Source organism: Anastrepha obliqua, chromosome 2 (assembly GCF_027943255.1).
Source record: "Anastrepha obliqua isolate idAnaObli1 chromosome 2, idAnaObli1_1.0, whole genome shotgun sequence".
In the NCBI taxonomy this organism is placed as follows: domain Eukaryota; kingdom Metazoa; phylum Arthropoda; class Insecta; order Diptera; family Tephritidae; genus Anastrepha; species Anastrepha obliqua.
The window spans coordinates 16980351-17001292 of NC_072893.1; the positions used below are offsets into that span (position 1 = coordinate 16980351).

General features: G+C 35.2%; 1 protein-coding gene across 4 annotated transcripts in view; it reads left to right on the top strand.

Annotated features, from left to right (window-relative positions):
- Positions 1–20733, top strand: part of LOC129239199 (rho GTPase-activating protein 21) — a 169273-nt gene extending 148540 nt beyond the window's left edge. For 2 of the 4 annotated variants that reach the window (XM_054874540.1, XM_054874542.1), the window contains 12 exons: positions 6728–7564; positions 7636–8051; positions 12297–12419; positions 12608–13127; positions 13343–13463; positions 16379–16474; positions 16545–16859; positions 16962–17357; positions 17437–17979; positions 18050–18328; positions 18728–19070; positions 19153–20733. In XM_054874540.1, the coding sequence (XP_054730515.1) occupies positions 6728–7564; positions 7636–8051; positions 12297–12419; positions 12608–13127; positions 13343–13463; positions 16379–16474; positions 16545–16859; positions 16962–17357; positions 17437–17979; positions 18050–18328; positions 18728–19070; positions 19153–20423 (5260 nt within the window). In that variant the 3' untranslated portion in view covers positions 20424–20733. Of the gene's footprint in view, positions 1–1078; positions 1262–6727; positions 7565–7635; positions 8052–12296; positions 12420–12607; positions 13128–13342; positions 13464–16378; positions 16475–16544; positions 16860–16961; positions 17358–17436; positions 17980–18049; positions 19071–19152 lie in introns of those variants that run through there. The other 2 variants (XM_054874541.1, XM_054874539.1) reach the window with 2 other exon arrangements.
- Positions 20734–20942: the final 209 nt, after the last annotated feature.

The window sequence follows — 20942 nt, forward strand, 5'->3', positions numbered from 1 at the left end:
TACGCCCTCCTTAATGGGGCTCCAATTGATGGCGTTGGCAGCGCATAGCAATATTCATACGTCAGTCAGTGGATGTCAATGGATGGATGGTTGGTTGGTAGCTGTTGTCTAAGCCGGGTGCCAGCCTGACAAGCCTAGTGAGCTTGTGTGAGCTGTTGACTCTGACTTTGGTTTCTACTGGAGCGTATTTTGCTTACAACGATCGCGCTGAAGGTTGTGACGGGTGTTCGACTGTCAGTGTCCGTCGCATTCTCGTGCGCGCCAGTCAGCTTTGACGTGGCTTTTCAGCGTAGTTCCAAAATAAAGGAATGCCACAAGTAGTGGCTCATCGTCGAGCTCGTCGCGCTGATCGGGCTGAACGCGCCGCCCATCATACAACGCATTGATTTGCGTATTTCGCCTTGTCAACGATAGCCGCGTTATTATATTACATATGCGTCAAATTAAGTTGACGCGTTGTCAATATATATGTAGTCGTATAGTTTCTAGCGCTTAGTGGCTCAATACTTGGTGCTTCTGCTTTTTCGCTCATCTAGTCGCATTACTTAGTCAATCGGGTTGGAAAACGGTAGACGGTGGTTAATAAAATATTAAGCAATCGCCTGGTGATTATCGAAAAATGAAAGAATGCTCAGTTATCTAGTGTTTGATGAAGTGATCTGTGGTATTTTGTGTTTTTCGTTTACGCTTAGGTCGTCGGTAGTGTCATCAACGTTTTGGTTGTTATATTTGCGGTATTTTCTTTTAGCATAAAAATGTGCACAGTGCTACCAAATGTAATAAATTTCACTATTTGAAATTGCAAGTGATCATCACAGAAAATAGTTTAAGAATGAGATTATGAAAGTGTTTACACAATAACCTACAACAAATTTTAAATTCAACTCAGTGAGATTGAATCAAGAAAAAATTTACATAATTAATTATCACTACCGATTTGCATCGATCATCAGGCATATTTAAGTCAACCACACCCTTTGATAATTGTTTTTTTTTTTTTTGTTGTTGTTTTATTTCTACATGCAATATCTGAAGTTCGCGCGTGCTAGTGAATATTATTTTAAATAGAAAATAAGTTGTACTCAAGCACTTAATTAAAGTATAAAAAATGTTTTCGCATTGAATAAAAGTGTCGACTTCAGTACGAATTCATACATCATTCGCGCTGCCCGCAACGCTCGCTACATTCCGATGTTATGATGGGGCCGTTGGATGCGGTATTAAATTGTTTTTGCAGAATGTGTCAGTCACCATGTCGTAGGTGTGTGAGTGTGTGTGTTTGCATGTGTGCGTGTTTGTATTTGTTTGCTGTCAAGTGATGGGTGCCGCGCACTAGGCGGAAGCTCGTCATTTTTATTTGTTCCTCTTTTTGGTGGGTGGCTCAACCGAACTAAAAAACAGTTTTATAGTTATTTTGAAATGCGAAAAATGCATTTTTTCGGCTGTGTTAACACATATGTATGTGTGTGTGAAATTTTTTTACATATTTAAGTGACGTATTTGATATTCATATACAAAAAAAAGTTATAAAATTTAATTTAAGTCCAAGTGCTAGTAAACTCAAAAATAGGTAAAATAAAAAGTACCTAAAATTTTTTTTTGTTTGACTGCTATTAATATAAAAAATATAGACAACTATTTATATAAAAATAATAAATAAAAATAAAAATAAATATAAAAAAAATGAAAGGGGTAAAAAAAATTTAAATATTATTTTTATTTTTTAATATTTTGTTTTTTCATATTATTCTTAGTTTTTAATATTTTATGTTTTCATATTAGTTTTAATTTTTTAATATTTTGTTTTTATTTTTATTAAAATTTTAATTTTTAACTATTTTTATATTTATACATACATCTATTTTCTACATCTATTATTAAAAGTGGGTAAAAAAAAATTAATTTTTTTTTGTTTTTTTTTTCATATTATTCTTAGTTTTTAATATTTTATTTTTTCATATTCATAGTTTTATTTTTTTAATATTTTGTTTTTATTTTTTTTTAATTTTTTTACCTATTTTTATTTTTTTTTATATTTGTTATTATATTTTACATTTATTGTTATCGCTTACATACAAAATAAAAAAATTAAAATAGGTAATATAAAACTTTTTTTTATATTATTTTTATTTTTTAATATAATTTAATATTTTATTTTTATTTGTTTATTTATTAGCTGCTATTCATATAAAAAATATTGGCTCATTTTTATATAAAAATAATATGTATAAAAAAGTATAAAATAATAATAAATATATAAAACAATAAAAAATATATAAAATAATAATAAATTAAAAAAAAAAAAAATTTAAATGGGTAAAATAATAATATTTTTTTTTGGTTTTTTTTTATGTTATTTTTATTTTTTAAATAATATTTTATTTTTTTCATATTATTCTTATTTTTTAATATTTTATGTTTTCATATTCATAGTTTTATTTTTTAAATAATATTTTATTTTTTTCATATTGTTATTTTCTAACATTTTATTTTTTCATATTCATATTTTTTTTTAATATTTTGTTATTATTTTTATTTTAAATTTTTTTTCCTATTTTTAATTTTTTTTTATATTTATTATTTTATTTTACATTCATTATTATCGTTTTACTAACAGTCATCTGCGGCTTTGCTTAAAAAAGAAATAGGTAATTTTTTTTTCATATTATTTTTATATCTTAATATTTAATTTTTCCTATTATTTTTATTTTTTAATATTCCAGTTTTATATTTTTTATTTTCATGTCGTTTTTTAATTGTTTGGCTTGCCAGGTGTTAATTTTATTTTATTTCCTGTTTTTGTTTTTTGTTTTTTTTTTTGTTTATTGTTTTCTGTTATTTGTGTTTACTGTTTTTTTAGTTAATTTTTTTGTTTTAATATTTTTTTTATATTTGTGATTTGGATTTTAATTTTTAAATATGTCCATTTTTACGAATTTCTGTTCTTATTTTGGTAATTTTTCTTTTGGTTACTTTGCCCTTTTAATTTTCTTTTCTTAGTTTTTTTTGTGTTTTGGGTTTTGGTTTTGTTATAATATTTGTTGTGCTTTTTTTCCGCAGATTTTATTTCCGAAGGTATATTAGTTTGTAGCTGTTTCTTCATGTTTTTGTTTTTGTATTGTACTGTGGATGTTGTTAACGATTTTGGAATTTTTTAATATTAGCTTACGGAAAGAGAAATCCATTATTTTTGCGTAAAAATGTTGCGCAAATAGTTTAAAATTATTTTATAGTCGATCTTTAGCTCCTAAAATGCAAACTTCGATTTTCTTTAACATCAGAAACGCCTGAATCGACGAAACGAAAATTGCATATGTTAAACGCCACCACAAGCCCCATTCACAATTTCAGCGGCCTGGCTTGCAGTTTAGCCTTGATCAAAGAAAAACTGTAAAATGTACTGAATTTTCACTTTATTCTCTCTTTTTCCATTGTTAACACCCTGTAACTCACAACTGAATGGGACAAATAAAGAACAGCAAACGAATTTTTTAGTGTGAAATGTCACCTTGACAACGAGCATAAACTTTAAATTGTTTGATTGAAATTTTACGAGATATCGCTCACTACAGCCATGTACCGAGAAAATAAGGGATTTCTTTTTCCGCTATTTGTGTTTTTATTGTATTATGTTTATTATTTTTTTTTTATTCCTTACTATTTTTTGGAATCTTTTGCTTATTTTGTACTTCAAAATTTTTTAATATTAAGTGAAAAGTATTTAATTTATATAGTATTTAATGTATAATTTTTTGATATATTTTTAACTTTTGTTTATGTATACATTTTTTATATACAATTCTTTTTTATGTATGTATAAGATTTGTAAATATATATTTTTTTTATATAATTTTTGTATACATTAAAAATTAATAATTTTCTCACATAATTTGTTTTTTTTTGTATTTTTCTTTTTTTTTTTTTTGCTATATTTACATATATTAATATTTCTACTGAAATTTTTTTTTGTTTTAATTTTGGTTTCTCATGCGTATGCACTTAAATATATTTTTATTCTTTTATTTTCGGATTGTGTTACTGTATTGAGGTTTCTCTTTATATATATATTTGTTTTTTTTTTCTTCGTGTGAAGCTTCAGCTGTTCATATTCCAGCAAAGGTTTTGTTTTAATTCGCATAACTGTGCATAAATCATTAGGCTATGCAAGACACATCACTAATATCCAATATTCACAAACCTATTATGTATGCATGGCTGTGTATTTTGCACCAGCTGTGGTTGCAGTAGAAAATTGAAGCCTATGAGTCACTCGGTGAATAGTTTAACAGCTCTGAGAACGAACAGGTTTTAAATTTTGGCAAAAATAAATTAAATTGAATATCGTGAAGTAATTTTTCCCCGGTTATTGCAAGAAATAAAAATAATAAGGGTCGCTGGAAATCTTAAGGTGTTCTGTGAGGCAATACCTTTGAAAATAATACCGAAGTCGCATATAACCGACAAAGAACGGAATCATGAATTGACCATTCAATGTGTCAATGCAAAGGAGTATAGGAAAAAGACCAACTAATGGGCTTTTTGCAAAGAAGAGAGAGAGATAAAAGGCTTTAATTTCTTTTGTTTTTGCTAAAGAGGTAATGATGGCATGCCATAATTTACATCTATTACCAAAACAAGAGTACCGCAAACAAATGTGGGGCTGACTTTGAGTGCAGAACGATCGCGCTCGGGAAAAGAAAAATATTAAAATATTATTTCCGTTAGCACGAGACACCGAAACACCACCTGCAGCGTTTTCACCATGAAAAAATTGTACGAATACAAATCTGAACTCGAACTTTATTTCGCCACCTTATTTTTCTTATTAGGTTTATTTGAGATTTGTACTTCTACGTCATGTCACTGTAATTATTATCTCTTTTTGTCAAAATTTGAGATTGCTGACTTCAAAATTTGAATATAAATCAACATCGCCATTGAAATGATGGATGCGCCTTTTGAGAATGTCGCAAAAGTTGGAGGGTCGATCGCGTAAAAAACAGAGTTCATTGTGTTAAGGGGTTTATACGTGCAACAGCGCCAAAAATGGGCTAAAAGTAAATCTGTTTTTAGAAGGAATAACAATAGAAATAAATATAAACAAAGTTTATACATTATTTATTAGTACTTAAACTTTATAAAAAAAATTTATTTTAATTTTTCTTTACAAAAATTAGTATATAAAAAATCACGTGACCCAAAGTACAATGAAAAAAAGTTGCTCCACGGTATCATTTCTCCTTGAAATGTGGATGGATCTGTAAAAAGTAAAAAAAAAAAATTTTTTTGCAAAATAAAGTTGTAGTTATAGTCTGTCGAGTCGGATTTTTGAATTACGAAAAATTTTGCAATTTAAGGCATTAAAAAAAACCTATGCGTTTTACGTCATAAATGTCGCACTTTAATTATGTTTATAAAATTTTTCCGGTTCTACAGACTTTAGAGAAAACAATTTCGAATGTTTAAAAAAAAAAACGCATCAACAAATATTAAAAACTGTATGAGTTATCATGCAGACCGTGCCGGAAAAAGTAGTTTCGAGAAAAACGAGTTTAAAATTTGAGGTACAGGACCGCTCTCTACCTAGCTAATGGGCTGTAGAAGCTATAATATTGGGAATTTCCGCATGAAAATTTCACAGTATATTCTCAAGATACTACGAGTATACTTTCGAAATATCGAAAAAAATCGAGTTTTTAAAAATTCTCTACGTATGTAACCCCTTAATGCGTATTGACAACTAAACTTAATTCTCACAATTTAGGTGAATTAGGGGAATTTTTAATGGCAACATTGCCGAAAAATGACAGTTAATATCTATTGTGAATGAGAAATAATGAAACTTTTAAAGAGAAGAACAAGAAAGGCTGCATGCAAGCTAGTTTGCACTAACACGTTCGAAGTGACATTGATTGTTTTGACATTTCGGAGCAGTTTGAGAAATTCCAATTTAACATTTTTTTTTAATAAATATTTATTTCTTAGTATCAGGACAGCTATAGTACCCGTATTTGTTGCCTGCGGCCCATGTTTTACTGAAAAACTAACCAATAAATAAATCAGCTGTTCACTAACCCGCGCAACAACCGTCTGACACACTACAATTTTAAGCGGATTTAACTACGCCGGTAATCCCGATTAACGCCGCCGTCGGTCTAGACTTTAAGTACTGATTTAAATAGTCCATTTGCACTCTCTTTTTTGTGAAATATTTAAAGTAAAAAATGATGCATTGCGAGTGCAATCAAGTGAAGGTCTGGCCTGGTTAAGTTTGCGAAACTAATAAGGGGATTGGATCTGGATAAGGTACTGTGATGAGTAGAGGGCACAAAAGACCATGAGATCGAAGTGCAAACCTCAAAAAGAATCTGCCGAAACCAAATGTGATGAAAGAAGATATACCGTGGCCAAGACCACCAAAATCTACGATGCCGGCCTAGTCTGTTTTCTCGGACCGATTTCTAAAACAATTTATGGGAAATGTTTTATACAAAAAAGAAAATTAAATATAAGAAAATAATTTCGAAAATAATTTATACCGATATTGTTGCGATCTCTTAAATTAGTTAAAGTTAGGTTAGACGTGCTGGTATTTTGGAGTAGAGTTCACTCGGTGCCCAGCAGAAGATTTAGTTTTAAATATAATAATAAATATACATATGTCCATTTCCTTCAAATTTTTCGCTCTAATCTTATTTTCTCTTTTTTCTTTTATTTTACATTTCAGTTCCCAGCCGCCGCCAAATTTGACAGTATTATCCCGACAACAACAACAACAACATCAACACCAGCAACATCAACTCTACCACTCACATTCGGCTGCAGCTGCTGCGGCCGCAGCCAATTCTGCCTTTTATGCCCCAGCCTCGGGTGTTGGCGCCGTTGACACCAGCGAATTGATGATACGCCTACGTGAGTCGATCAAACAGAAAGAGGAATTCCTTAAATCACCGCTGCCACACACGCACGCCACACTGCACAGCATTCCCGCTGTGGGCCATAGCGCCCAACAACATTTCTTCCCGCCACACACACCGCCGTCGGGCAGCCCGCAATTGTCTATGGTGTCGACGACATCAACATCGGCCGGTTCATCAGGGCTGAGCAGCATAGGCGCCGGCGGGCCGACGACGGCGACTGCGCGTGGTCAGGTGCGTACACTCGTCAAGCAACCACTATCGGCGACGTCCTCATCGGCGTCTAGTACGCGTGAATTGTTGCCCGCCAACGTCAGTGCAGTTGAAATGCATCAATACTATGGTAGTGTGAGCAACACTGGCAGTAGCAAAAACCACGTCACGAATATCGGTGGCGGTAGTGGCGGTGGCGGCAATTATATTAGCATGGAGAGTGCGATGAGCCGTGGCAGTGCAGTTAATGCGGCAATGAGCGTGAGTGGTGGTGTTAGAGCTGGTGGTGGCGTTGATGCGGCCGTGTCGCGACGTGCAGCTGGCAATGGTAGTGCAGGTACTAGCGCGAACAACAACAATGTCATGGGTGACAAATACGTGAAGGATTTGGATTATTTGGAAACGCTACAGGAGACTGGAGTCACCAACAAAGTGTAAGTTGATTTTAATCTACATTTAATTATTTTGCAACCAACAACATTTGTTTTTTTACTCGCAATTCTAGTTTCGAGCGCAAACTCGTCTCACACCTCGCCAAGGGATTCGATCCCTTCCAACCGCTCTCCATCAATACAAACGCCTGCGTGGATCCCAACGCTACAGCTGGCAATGTGGGGCTGATAAAGAAACCCACAGTGCTTTACGAATCACTGCAACATCATCCGTTGCATCAGCTACAGGTACAACAACTGCAACAAACGCAACAAGCACAAACTTCACAAATGCCATTGCAATTGGCGAAGATGCACGCCGCCAGCAGTTCGATGGGGCAGCACCACCAGCTGCAGCTGCAACAGCAACAGCAGCAGCAGCAGCAGCATCATGTGACCGGCAGCGTTGTGGATGGTGCACAATTCAGCCGCATGGAGATACACAAGGCCAGTTTGGCCACGACGACCATCGATCATGCGCCGTCAAGTAGTGAGTTTTTTGTTCATACTATTTCGCTTGCTTTACATTTTTTAAGTACAGTTAAACAGCGATATGTAGCTCTTAGCTGCTCTATCTCATAAATGTATGTATGTTGCTTTCATTTCTTTGTGGACGGAGACTTTTTCTGCACGTAAACCTGTTTAGATATGCAGAATTCGACGTTTTTTTTTTAAATTTTTCTGAAAGCTCAAATTACATTACGAAATGAGAATAGAGCGAAGAAGTTTTTACGCAAATAAAATGTTTTGAATTTAATCGTAGCTCGAAGTTCAAAAATAACAGAGTTTAGGTTAAATGCATTATTATATGCAAATTTTTTGAGAAATCTACTTAAGTTTAGATAAAACTCAAATTGATTGTTTGATTTGTTAATTCTTTTTATAAAATATTCCAAAGAAAACTTTTTGGTTTGAATAATGTATTTATGGCAGTCGCCGTAGCCGCGTGGTTTGTGCGTGACCACCATTGGACAGTGGCCAGGCTCGACATCTCGAGCATGAAACACCAAATAATAGAAAAAGTTGTTTCTAACAGCGGTCGTCCCGAATGTATTTCTGCGAAGAAAAAGCTTCTCATAAAAAACCATTTGCGGTTCAGAAGCGGCATAAAACATAGGTGGGTCGGTAAAAAAAAAAAAAAAAAAAAAAATGGAACCCTTGCATTGTTTTTTTTAATATTTCTTGGTGAGCTTTTTTTTATACAAAGGCACATTTTTCTAAAGTGTTTCTTTTTCTTAGAGAAATTAGTAATTAGCTTAGTGAGAGTAGTGGTAGTGGAGGGCAGAGAGCGGTAAGAACGACCCGGATTTAAAGCCGGCCCATGACTGTTACTTCAACAGAATTCCACAAAAATTTATGGGGGAAAACGTTCCCTGTAACACTAACAAAAACAACAGCAAGTGGCGAGAAGAAGTTATTGTGAGAAGGGTATAGAGTGAGTCAGATAAGGGCATTTTTAAAAGTTGATTTATTGAGAACCATGACTTCACTGACTCTAACTGGCTTCTGGCCCATAGTAGAGCAGGCATAGCTGTAATCAACCAGAGAAAAAGGAAACTATATTCCCTGTGAATACCCTGCCCTATAGAAGGCAAGGATGTTAACCCTTGGTAAACCGCTCTTTGAAAACCTCTAAGAGTTGGCCGGCATAGCCGTAAACAATCTCATAAGTTTTCTCAATCTCACAGACTGGATAAAGTTTTGAAGAAATCATATAACTTGTTGGTAGCGAGGATGTGGCAACAAAATGGAACAATGGAAGCGCTAGTTGAATTCTGGATGGAACACCACTTCAACCAACCAACCAACTGAAGCTCCAAAAATTATTTAATTCAAACAAGAATCATAGAATACAAGATTGCGCCATTCCCAGGTCCTGAAATCCAAGAAAGAAGGAATGCAATGTGAAGGCAAAGGCTTGATGTCGTTCGCTCAATTAACAAATTCGCTAAGAGTGTAGGTAGGTAGGTGAAATGGTTGAAGTACCACTCTGGAACTCCCCAAGTAGCACTAAAGCGCCATATTGGTACCATTATGAGATCTCCAACGGGCAGATATCTACAGCCAGCCAGCCAGAAATGGAGGAGATTGATGAGATTTAGGTTGTCGCACTGCTCTAAACTATCGAAGAAAGGAGCTCCCAGTATTGTCTAGCTGCCAAACCTGGACATATACAGAGAAAGTGCTCAACAGTCTCCTTCTATGAAAGGTCCCCACAACCTTCACAATGGGGGTTAAATGGTAAACCTAGCTTTTCTGCGTAAGTGCCGTTCGCAGCTACAACTTTGGAAATTCAAAGCGTGAGTCCTCCGTCTATTGTACTGGGTCCAAAGGGTTTTCGAAATAACAAACAAAGAAATGGAGGTCCATCTTTTCTGCTCTTTCCTGAGAAATAATTTGTGCAGTTCCCCTTTAACAACTGTCAGGGAGATGCCGATGACCGGGTAGGAGGTCTCTGAAGCCAATGCAGTCCCCTTCTTGGCAAGCTCATCAGCAATTCCATTTCCCTCTATGTTCTTTTGTCCTGGAACCCAGATCAGAGAAAATTTTAATGACATTTGTGATATTCACTACCAATAAATTTAGATATATCTAAAAAAAATTGAGGTTCTATTTTTTGAATTTATTGCGGCAGCACCTGTTGTATATTATGTAGCTTGCACACGCTGTTACCCGCGTCCATAATTTTGATTAGAGCGATAATCGCTTAAGACGATTTGGTGTCTTGGTTGTTAAATTTGCCCATTTTATTGGTTATGAGATGGCTCCATACGAGGTGAAGCATCTCCAAGACATTATATTGCCTTCACTGTTTTTTTGGTGAACAGCGGTGACTACTCTTGTTCTTTAAGACAGCTGTTTTATTGCTTGCAAGTTTTAGACACTAAAAATTTATTCACGGGAATTAGCGATATCCCCTTCACGTGAACTGACACTCTGCGCTCTCAATGTCCCCTACTTTAAAAGTTTTGTGATACTTTGTGATAATTTTCAATAAATATCGGGTTGTTCAACAGACTAATGTTAGAAACTCATTTCGAGTTGTATTACCCTCCAATCATATAAATATGGTAATTGAGAGGGGTATTTTTGTTGTTGCGTACTAGAAAACACTCCCAAATTTGTCTTGGCGAACTCTGCTGTACTGAAAAATTTTAGTACCGCATAAATTCAAGACAAATTAAGCTGTAGCATAAAACAGAAAATCCCAATGCATTAATTTAAAAATTGAAACAGAATTACAGTTTAGATTTTCAAGCTCATGCAGAAGCTCACAAAAAGTGTGACCTAAACAAAATATCATATGATGGCTGTGCCGCATAAGGCTCTAACCAGATGTTTCCATTTTTCATGGCATACAGTATGTATATTATTTAAAAAAAAAAATAATAATAATAATAAAAATTATTCATTAATAAAAATTTTAAAATTAATAAAAAAATTAAAAATTAATAAAAAATTAATAAAAATTCAAAATCAATAAAAGATTCAAAATTAATAAAAAACCAAAAATTTATACAAAATCAAAATTAAAAATTAATAAAAAAATAAAAAATTATAAAAAAAAGAAAAATTAACTAAAAATTAATAAAAAATTGAAATTAATAAAAAAATTAAAATTAATAAAAAAATTTAAATTAATAAAAAAGTCAAAATTAATAAAAAATTAAAATCAAAGAAATGAAAATAAAAAAATATATATGAATAAGAAACTCAAAATTTATAAAAAATTGAAGAATAATAAAAAATTAAAAATGAGAAAAAAATTAAAATTAATACAGTTAATAAAATTAATAAAAAATCTAGAATTAATAAAAAAATTAAAATTAACAAAAAATTAATAAAAAATTTAAATGAAAAAGCGAAAATAAAAAAAATGAAAATTAATAAAAAATTCAAAATTTATAGGAAATTAATAAAAATGAAAAATTTATAAAAAATTAAAATTAATAAAAAATTTAAATTAACAAAAAATTAATAAAAAATTAGAAATTAGTAAAAGAAAATTTACAAAAATTTTATAAAAAATTTAAATTAATAAAAAAGTCAAAATTAATAAAAAATTTAAATGAAAAGAAATAAAAATTAATAAAAAATTTACATTTAAAAAAAATGAATAAAAAATTTACCATATAAAAATTTGAAAACTAATAAAAAATTAAATAAAAGACGGAAGCTATAATTAAATTCTCTGTTTTGTATAAAATACGTTTTTGCATCTTTATTTTCCGAAAACCAAGGTAGGGGTGCTTAAAGCAAAATTTTTAATTTTTGGAGGTGTAAATTAAAAATTTATATTTACATATTAATATTTGAAAAAATTTATTTTATTTTATTGTTAAAACAAATTATATGCTTGACTCTTCATAGCCTCATAAAAAGACAGTTGCCAAGCTAAAGTACTGTTCCTTCTTAAAAACAATTATAGCCTATATCATAATTCAAGACAGATCTAACAGCTAAATTCTTAAAAAAAAAAAATTTTTATTTATTTATTCCAAAACTGAACTTCTTACAATTCCTCGATAATTTATTATATTTTATTTATAAGTTTGTTTATTATTTATAGTTTATAAGTTTGTTTTGCCGCCAGTTCACTGTTTATCTACGCATTTGTCGTACTTCATTTTAAAATTTCGAAACTCGTTCGCCCGGTTGTAACATAGAAGAAAAAATGCCTAATACTTGATATTCATATTTTTCGCTGTTTACGTTTTTTTTGTTTTGTTTTTAGAATACAGCAGTAAATTACCGGAAGCTCTTGGATCGGCAACAACAGCGGCGACTGCGGTGGCTGAACCAAAACCGGCACTCACTGATATCGCTGAAAGCAATGAGGTGCCAGCGAACATCCAAGGTAAATTATAATTCTCTCCCTTCTCTCTCTCTTTCTTTCTCTCTTACTCGCTCTTTCTTCGCTACTCTTGCCTTGGCAATTGGTTGCGTTGGAAAACCTGCTATTTGCAATCAAATTCGTTTCCGTTTTTCATCTTTTCCTACTACATTTTCACCACATCTAATCTTTCTTATCGTTTTTCCACACAGTGGCAGCAGCTGTTGGCGCTTCCGATGGCAGTAGTGCTGCTGTTGTGGAGCGTCGCTACAAGCCGATGTCCTCGTTTGATGATAGCAAACCAATGCGTCGCATCTCATATCTACGCGCCACTAACAATGAGGCCGACTATTCAACATCGGACACATCCACCACATCGCTGACGGGGTTAAATAGTAGTGGAGTTGGTATTGGTGCACCGCCACTTATTGAGGTGACGTCTAAGCAATCGTCATTCGACGATGATGATGATGTGGTCGACGATGATGAGGATCCTACGTATGACGTGGTAGCTGGTGATGAACGCGAAACTATACAAACGGCTGCCGAGTTGATGGCTGCTACGGCACAGGAGCAGTTGGAGCAGCAGCAGCAGCATTTGAAAGATAGAGCGAGTGTCACTGCAGAGGCGGCCATTGTGGCGGCGGTGACGGCTGCAGGTGTTGGTGGCGGTGCTGCGGCGGCTATAAGTGAAAGTAGACGCGAATCGGTGAATAGTGAAATACGAAATAGGTGTGTAATAAATGCGTGCCACCGAACCGCCGCATGTGTTGCCACCGCTGTGTGGCGGTGGTGATAGCGCTGCGTTTTATGATTGATTTACTAATTACTTAACGCGTAAAAAAATACGAAAAAAAAGAAAAGAAATAACAAAAGCTTAATATGAAGTGGCGTTTCATAATTTGTTTCTTTTTTTGTTTTGTTTTTGCCTTATCATTTATACTTAGCGTTCACATTGACGATGTAATCGCAGACATAAATGGCAAATTGGAAACAAAGGATGTGGCTACCGAAATGGAAGTGTTCGAAACTGAAATGGAGATTAAGTCGTCGTGTATCAATGGCAAGGTGTGTACGGAATTTTAATTCGAACTCGTGTTTTGTTTATGCCAGTGGCAGTTTTATATAATTTAATTTAAAAATTTTTAAATACGACACGAAATTCGAGAAATACTTATTTGTATTATATTCGATGTGTGTATGTGTGTAGGAAATGTGAAATTAAAAAATTTTGTATGTATAGCTCTGGGTCATAAGTGGAGGAAAAATAATTTTATTTTATACATATTTTTTCATTTAATTATGTTTAATTTAATTTAATTTGTTCTTATTTAGTTAATCTTATTTAATTTTTAATTTAATTTAGTTAAGTTTTTATTTACTTCATTTTGTTTTATTTTATTTTAATTTTATAATTTTACTTTTTATTTTACTAATTACTTGTTTTCTTTTAATTTAATAATATTTTATTGTATTCTAGATATTTTGTTTACTTTTCTTTATTTACTAATTAATTTAATTTAATTTAGTTAGGTTTTTTTTTATTTTGTTTTATATTATATTTAGTTTATTTTTTTATTTTACTATTTACTTATTTTCTTTTTATTTCATTATTTTTATGATATCTATTTTATTTAATTTTCTTTATTTAAATGATTTAATTTAATTTATTGGTCTTTTGCGACTGCATCTTTGATGATGCATTAGGCATTTTAAACACCGCAAAAAACAAAAAATTGGTTTCATTCGTTTAACACAACATTAATTGAATAAATTAAAGGAATTTTATATTTTTTTGTATTTTATATTAATAATATTTTATTTTACTTGATTTATTAAATTATTTAATTTTTTTATTTTACTTTACCTCAATTAAAATTAATGTTTTATTTATTTAATTCAGTTTACTTAATTTACTTTAACTTTTTATTTCTTTTATTTAACTAATTTAATTTAATTTGATTACATAACATAAATAACTTTTATTTGGTTCTTCTTTATTTTAGTTTATTTGATTTATTTCAATTTAATTAAATTTTATTTTATTTTATTTCATTTACATACACCCCCATTTCCACTGGATTGAAAGTTCAAAAACTTTACTGAAAAATGTGTTACACAGTTTTCTTTGAAACCTTTTTCTAATTATTATAAATTTAAAAAAATTCATACATTAACATAAAATAGCAAAGCTATGGCAAAAAAACCTAAAACCAACGTTGACAAAAGTCTACATACACTACACAAATATCTTACTCCAGTGTGAAAAACTTCACTTAACTCTAAGTAATATTGCTTCTTATGAGTACTGAATTCAAACGCTTCAGGATATTTTCTAATTTTTCGATCTAAAATTTCCCAGATATGTTCAATAATATTCAAATCTGGGCCTTGCGGTGGTGTATTTAATTGCCTTGGAGCATGGCAAAGCAGCCAATGTGTGCTGTGTGCTTTGGATCGTTATCCTGTTGAAAGACCCAACCTGGACCAAGCTCCAAATTGTCCACCGAAGATTTCAGATTGACTTCCAATAGTGATTTGTATTTATAACGATCCATATTACCTTCAGTAAATACTAATCTTCCAACTCCAGATGCAGCAACAGCTCTCCAAACCATTACATTGCCGCCACCATGCTTCACTGTTGATACCAAATTCTTCGGACTCAATGCAGTTTTTTTTTCCTCCACACTTTTGCTCTTCCATCACTATATTAAACTTCGACTCATCTGTAAACAAAACTTTTTGCCAAAAATCCATCCCCTTTTCCCTGTGCGCTTTGGCGAACTCCAGACGAAGTTTACGGTTTTTTATTTTTCAGAAATAAGAGACTTTTTTCGTGGTGTTCTACTATGAAAGCCGTTTTTGTTTAGAACTCTTTGAATTGTTCTTGGATGAACACACTTGTTGGATGAGCTTGCTATATCCTCGGCCAATTTCGGGGCAGAAACTTTTGGATTTTTGTCCACTTCTTTTAGAATCAAGCTGACGTCTCTGCGAAATTTTACAGTATATTCTCTCGATACTATACCATACTTTCGAAATATCGAAAAAAAAAGAACTTTTAAAAATTCTGGACGTATGTAACCCCTTAAACGGCTTAGTTAGGGGTTGGAAATCAAATGCAGGTATCACAATGAGCGGACGCCGTAGCCGAATGGGTTGGTGCGTGACTACAATTCGGAATTCACAGAGAGAACGTAGGTTCGAATCTCGGTGAAACATCAAAATTACGAAAAACATTTTATCCTAATAGCGGTCACCCCTCGGCAGGCAATGGCAAACCTCCGAGTGTATTTCTGCCATGAAAAAATCTCCTCATAAGAAATATCTGCCGTTCGGAGTCGGCTTGAAACTGTAGGTCCCTCCATTTGTGGAACAACATCAAGACGCACACCACAAATAGGAGGAGGAGCTCGGCCAAACACCCAAAAAGGGTGTACGCGCCAATTATATATATATAATATATATATCACAATGAGCCTTAGTGATACCGAGCGTCTTGTCTTAGACAAGCAAACTGGCCAACCTAACCTTATTTTATTGGTTTAATTAAATTTTGTTCTATTTTTTTTAATTTTTTTTAAATTAATTTTATTTTATTTATTAAATTCCATTTTATGTAGTTTTATATAATTAATGTAATTTTAATTTACCTAACTTCATTTAATAATTGGAGTTATATTTTTTTTATTTTTTTATTTTATCTCACATCATTTCATTCAAGTTAATTAAATTTTATTTTATGTTCTATTATACATTTATTATTTTATATTATTTTAGTATAATTTATTTCATTGTATTTTTTACATTCTATTTTATTTTAAATTTAGTTTATTTTATTTTATTTGATTTTAATTTATTTTTATTTTGTTATGTTATGTTATTTAATTTTCCTTCACATTATATCCCTATTTCTTAATAACAATTTTAACTAATCCTTTTCTTTAAATAAATACTGTTTTTGTTTTTTCATTTTCCAGCGCCTTTCGGATTATCGTTCTTGGCGGCAAGTGAAAATCGAAATCAAAGGCGATCTTCTACGTATCTATCCAGGCCGAAGTTGTAAGGAGAGCAATGTAAGTTCCTTCGTTCGAATGCCATATAGTACATTTTTTTCATAAAATAATTCCGATTTTTTTCACCCAGATGATAGAACTCGATATTAGAAACTTTAAAATCTTCGACGAGTCGGTCGACAAAAAGAAATCCTACATGTTTCGCATGCAATCGAAACCAACACAAATCGCCACTTTGGGCAATGAGCTGAATCTGGACGATGTACCCGATAAGCTGACCTCATCGGGCAGCAGTGCGTCGACATCAGCGTCGCACGTGGAGCCGCAACATCACCAACCACACCAACAACCAACGGAAATATTATTTAAAACGAAAAGCATGACGGAAATGAAACGCATTTTCGGTTTATTGCAATGGAAAAATAGTTTAATTTACGACGATAGTGTGAGTGAACCCATTTCTTGATACTTTATGGCACTGAAATTATTGTCGTCTATTTAAATGTTATTCTTTTTACCTCATATCCACGTTTTCCTATTGCCACAGGATCTTCAAGGCAGGCAATTGGCTGAGCCGCAGAAAACCGCGGCTATCTCAAGCATGCCAACAGCAACATACTGTGATGATAACGTACAACAACAGCAACACCAACACCAACAATTACAACCAGAATATTCACCATTAAGCACAACCTCACGTGGCGATTCCGAGATCGTATCGGACTCCATTTCGCCGGTGATGAAAACGCGCAAATCATCTTCACACAAAAATATACCTGACAAAGATTTGGGTTCACCAAAAGCCAAAAATTGGAAAGATTTACTCTTTAGACGCGGTGGCGGTAGTAGTAGTAGCCACAATGCGGATATTTCGCCATCCAGCTTAGCTTCTGGCGGCAAAACGACCGGTTCAATTGGCGTGCCATTGAAAGCGTGTCCGATGGTAATTTGAGATTTTAAAAACTTTTTTTCTTATAAAGCTTTGTTGCGTCATTTATATGCTTTTTCTGTTTCTGTTTTAGTCTAAAAACAACGAATATGTGCCGCTCTTGGTGGACGTCTGCACAAATATCGTTGAAACGAAAGGGCTGGGCATTGTGGGCATCTACCGCATACCTGGCAATAAGGCTGCCATTTCGGAGCTGTCGGAGCAGGTGAATAAATCAGACTTTTCGTGGGATCGCTGCAGCACCGACGTTAGGTGGGAAGACGTGAACGTCGTGTCGAGTTTGCTAAAGCAATTCATACGCAATCTGCCCGATGCGCTGCTGCCCTGTTCGTTCTACATAAATTTCATTGAAGCTGACAAGAAGACGGGCCTGGAACGCTTAAAAGAGCTCAGGGAGTTGCTGAACTCGCTGCCGCGTTACTCATATGAGACATTGAAGCATCTGATACGTCATCTGAGTCGTGTGAGCAAAAATTGTGATGTGAATTTGATGGAGCCAAAAAATTTGGCAATCATATTCGGTCCATCGATTATACGCACGCCCAACGATACGCTCGAGATGGCGGTGAAGGACATGAAGCATCAGTGTCGCATTGTAGAGTTGCTCGTGACGCAGGTGATTTTTTTTCTCTAAACTTAAACAATTTGTTTTTTTAAACAATTTCATTCATATGAATTTTTTCCAGTATGATTACTTCTTTGAGAACGGCCCCTTGCCCGACCTGGCGGACGTCACTGGTAACACTCCCATTGCGTCCACTTCCAGCTCGGCTTCAGGCGTACTCCACACCCAGGAGGACCAGACGAATATGTTGCTGCACAATGTGTCGAAGATCGAGCGCCTAACCGAGCGCGAGACGTCATCCACAACGCGCACCTCGCGTTTCATTCCGCAGCTGCGACGCCGCACGCACAGCAAGCGGGGTGCTGCCAGCTCGGACACCTACTCGGGCGAAAGTGTGTTGGTAAGCAAAAGTCAAAGCTTGATCCAAAATCATAATGCGAATCTGAGTTCACATAACACAAACAAACACAAACGCAAATCATTGCAATCATCCATCAACCTCAACCAAACCATTACCAAACTCATTTCCGCACCACACAACATGCACAACGCACTACTCAAGTACAATATGACTAGTACGAATTCCAACAACAACACTACCACACAATCCACACCCAATATATGCGTGGCCGCAGCCACTCCATCCCCAAAGCCTCTCAAGCAATGTGCAACGGCGAGCCGCCAGCAGCCGCAGCAGCAGCAACCGCAGCAAATGCAAAAGCAGCAGCTGCAGCAGCGGCGTCGCAAAGCCGTGCCCACTATTTATGATTTTGGGTTAACATTGCGTGTACAATTTCAGTCATTGGATTCCACCAAATCTGCTACGACAGCGATGACCACAAGTAGCAGCTCCACCAATGCTACCACGGCGTCATCGAGCAGTGGCAGTGGCGGCAGCAGCAGCGTCACATCTTCAACGCAAAAGACGAAAAAGGAGCGTAGCTTCCTGATTAATCACAGCGGCGGCGGTTTTGTGCGTCTGCACCATCGAAAAGCCAGCCTGGATGAGAAGGACTCGGGCAGTTGTAGCGGCTCGGGTAGTGGCAGCGGTGGCAGCATGAGCAAGGAACAGCAACGCAGCAGCGTCGATATATCGGTGCTGCTCACTGATGACGAGTCGAGCAACAGTCGAAGCGACACGGGTGAGTAAAATTTTTTTTTTTTTTTTTAATTAAAGATTTATTGAGTTCTTAACGAAAAATTGTATTTGTATCATCCCGGCAGGTTCCATGTCGCTTACGACAATCACGGACACGCTGGACTCAAAATTGCGCAATTTGCGCAGCGGCTCCGAATCGAATGATGAAAACGGTTCGCCCGAGTTCCGCAAAAATCGGCGACACACGCTTGGCCAGCCGCTGCATCTGCATTCAGAAAACATTCCCTACGCCGACGAGTCACCTGAGCGTCATTTTCATTCCTGCCCTTTGGATGCGCCCAATGTGCTGATGCTCAGTCGTTCCTGCACCGCCACCAACACACTGACCTTGGCGAAAGCGAATGAGAGCAAAGAGCAGCGCGTCGCGGCGGTATTGTCTGCATTCAAAAGCAACAAACTGCAACATTCTGCCACCGTCCCCATCAATCCCGGCTCAACAACAACAATTGTGAACACCGGCAGCACACCATCGACTACGGCATCCACGCCCACCGCTATTTTGACGGTAAAAACGACCAACACACAAGGTGGTATTGGCGTTAGCGGTGGTGCCGCTGTAGGTACCGGCAGTGGCAGTAATTTAGCACGTAATTCCTATTTAGGGCGTGGCACACGCTTCTCCAAGCAAGTGTACGAGCAACAGTGTTGCTCAGATGATGACTCAGAGGGTTCGACAACGAGCGATCCCAAGGATTCGCTCATCATTGCCTCGCCGCCGTTTTTTCTAGATCGCTACAACAAGAAACGACGCGATCATCGACTCTTCCGCTCCGCTTCTTTCAATTGCCGCAACTATTCGTCGTCGTCGGGCAGGCATAGCAGCAGCGGTGGACCGCACAATACTGGCGGTTCTGCATCAGCGTTAACAAAAGATGAAAAGACTGATATGAATTTAACGAAGAAGCGACAGATACAAAACAAACAGAATCGTTCGATAAAACGGAGGCACACGGTAGGCGGACCGCATGACTATGTTGGACCCAATGGCTGTCCGGCAGCGAATAGCAACAATTGCAATCATCATCACACCTGCAAGGTGACTGCTGGTGCGGGTGGTACTACAACAACCACCACAACCGTACTAAGACGCATTCCTATACCAAGCGCTAATGGCAACATAAGCAACAACAACAATAATATCAATACAAATCTAACGCAAGACGGCAACAATGGCAATGGTGGCGGCGGCGGTGGAAGTGGTAATGGCGGTGGTGGCAATGTAGTGGTTGGCGGCGGTGCCGGTGGAGCTGCAGTGACTATGGCGAGCGGCACGGGCGGCGAGCATGTGCTGGAGGTGGGCATACGCATAAAGAATATCAACAGAAGTCGATATTAGGAGTGCAACATCATAAACGACGAGAGCTGGCAAGCGGATGACAGTTATAGCGCAGCATTGTAATAAAGTGGAGGCGAAATCGGCGAAATGTTGCGGCGAAAGCAGTAAAAAGTAAAAACTGCAAAGGAATATACAAACAAAACAGAGTTATAAGGAAAACACCAATTAGTTGTTAAGTTGAAAATATAAAAAGTCAGCAGCGTTCAGTTAAATGTGTGTGTAAAAACAAATTTAAAAATCTAATATTAGCGAAAATTTAAAATTAGAAAACAAAAAGCGCAAAACAACAATGAAGCAAGATCAGAGGATATTCATGCCGTGGCCTGATGAATGTTGTAAAATAGAATAGCGCAAAAAGTCGTGCATGAAACCAAAATAAATTTTTTTTAAATTAGCAAATCGGGCACCTCAAGAGTCGCATGAGTTTTTAAGGTAAACATAGTAAAAGTGGAAGGTCCTATGCTCCATTCGGGACAAAAGGAGTTGATGACGATGATAGTAAAACTTATTTAATAATTA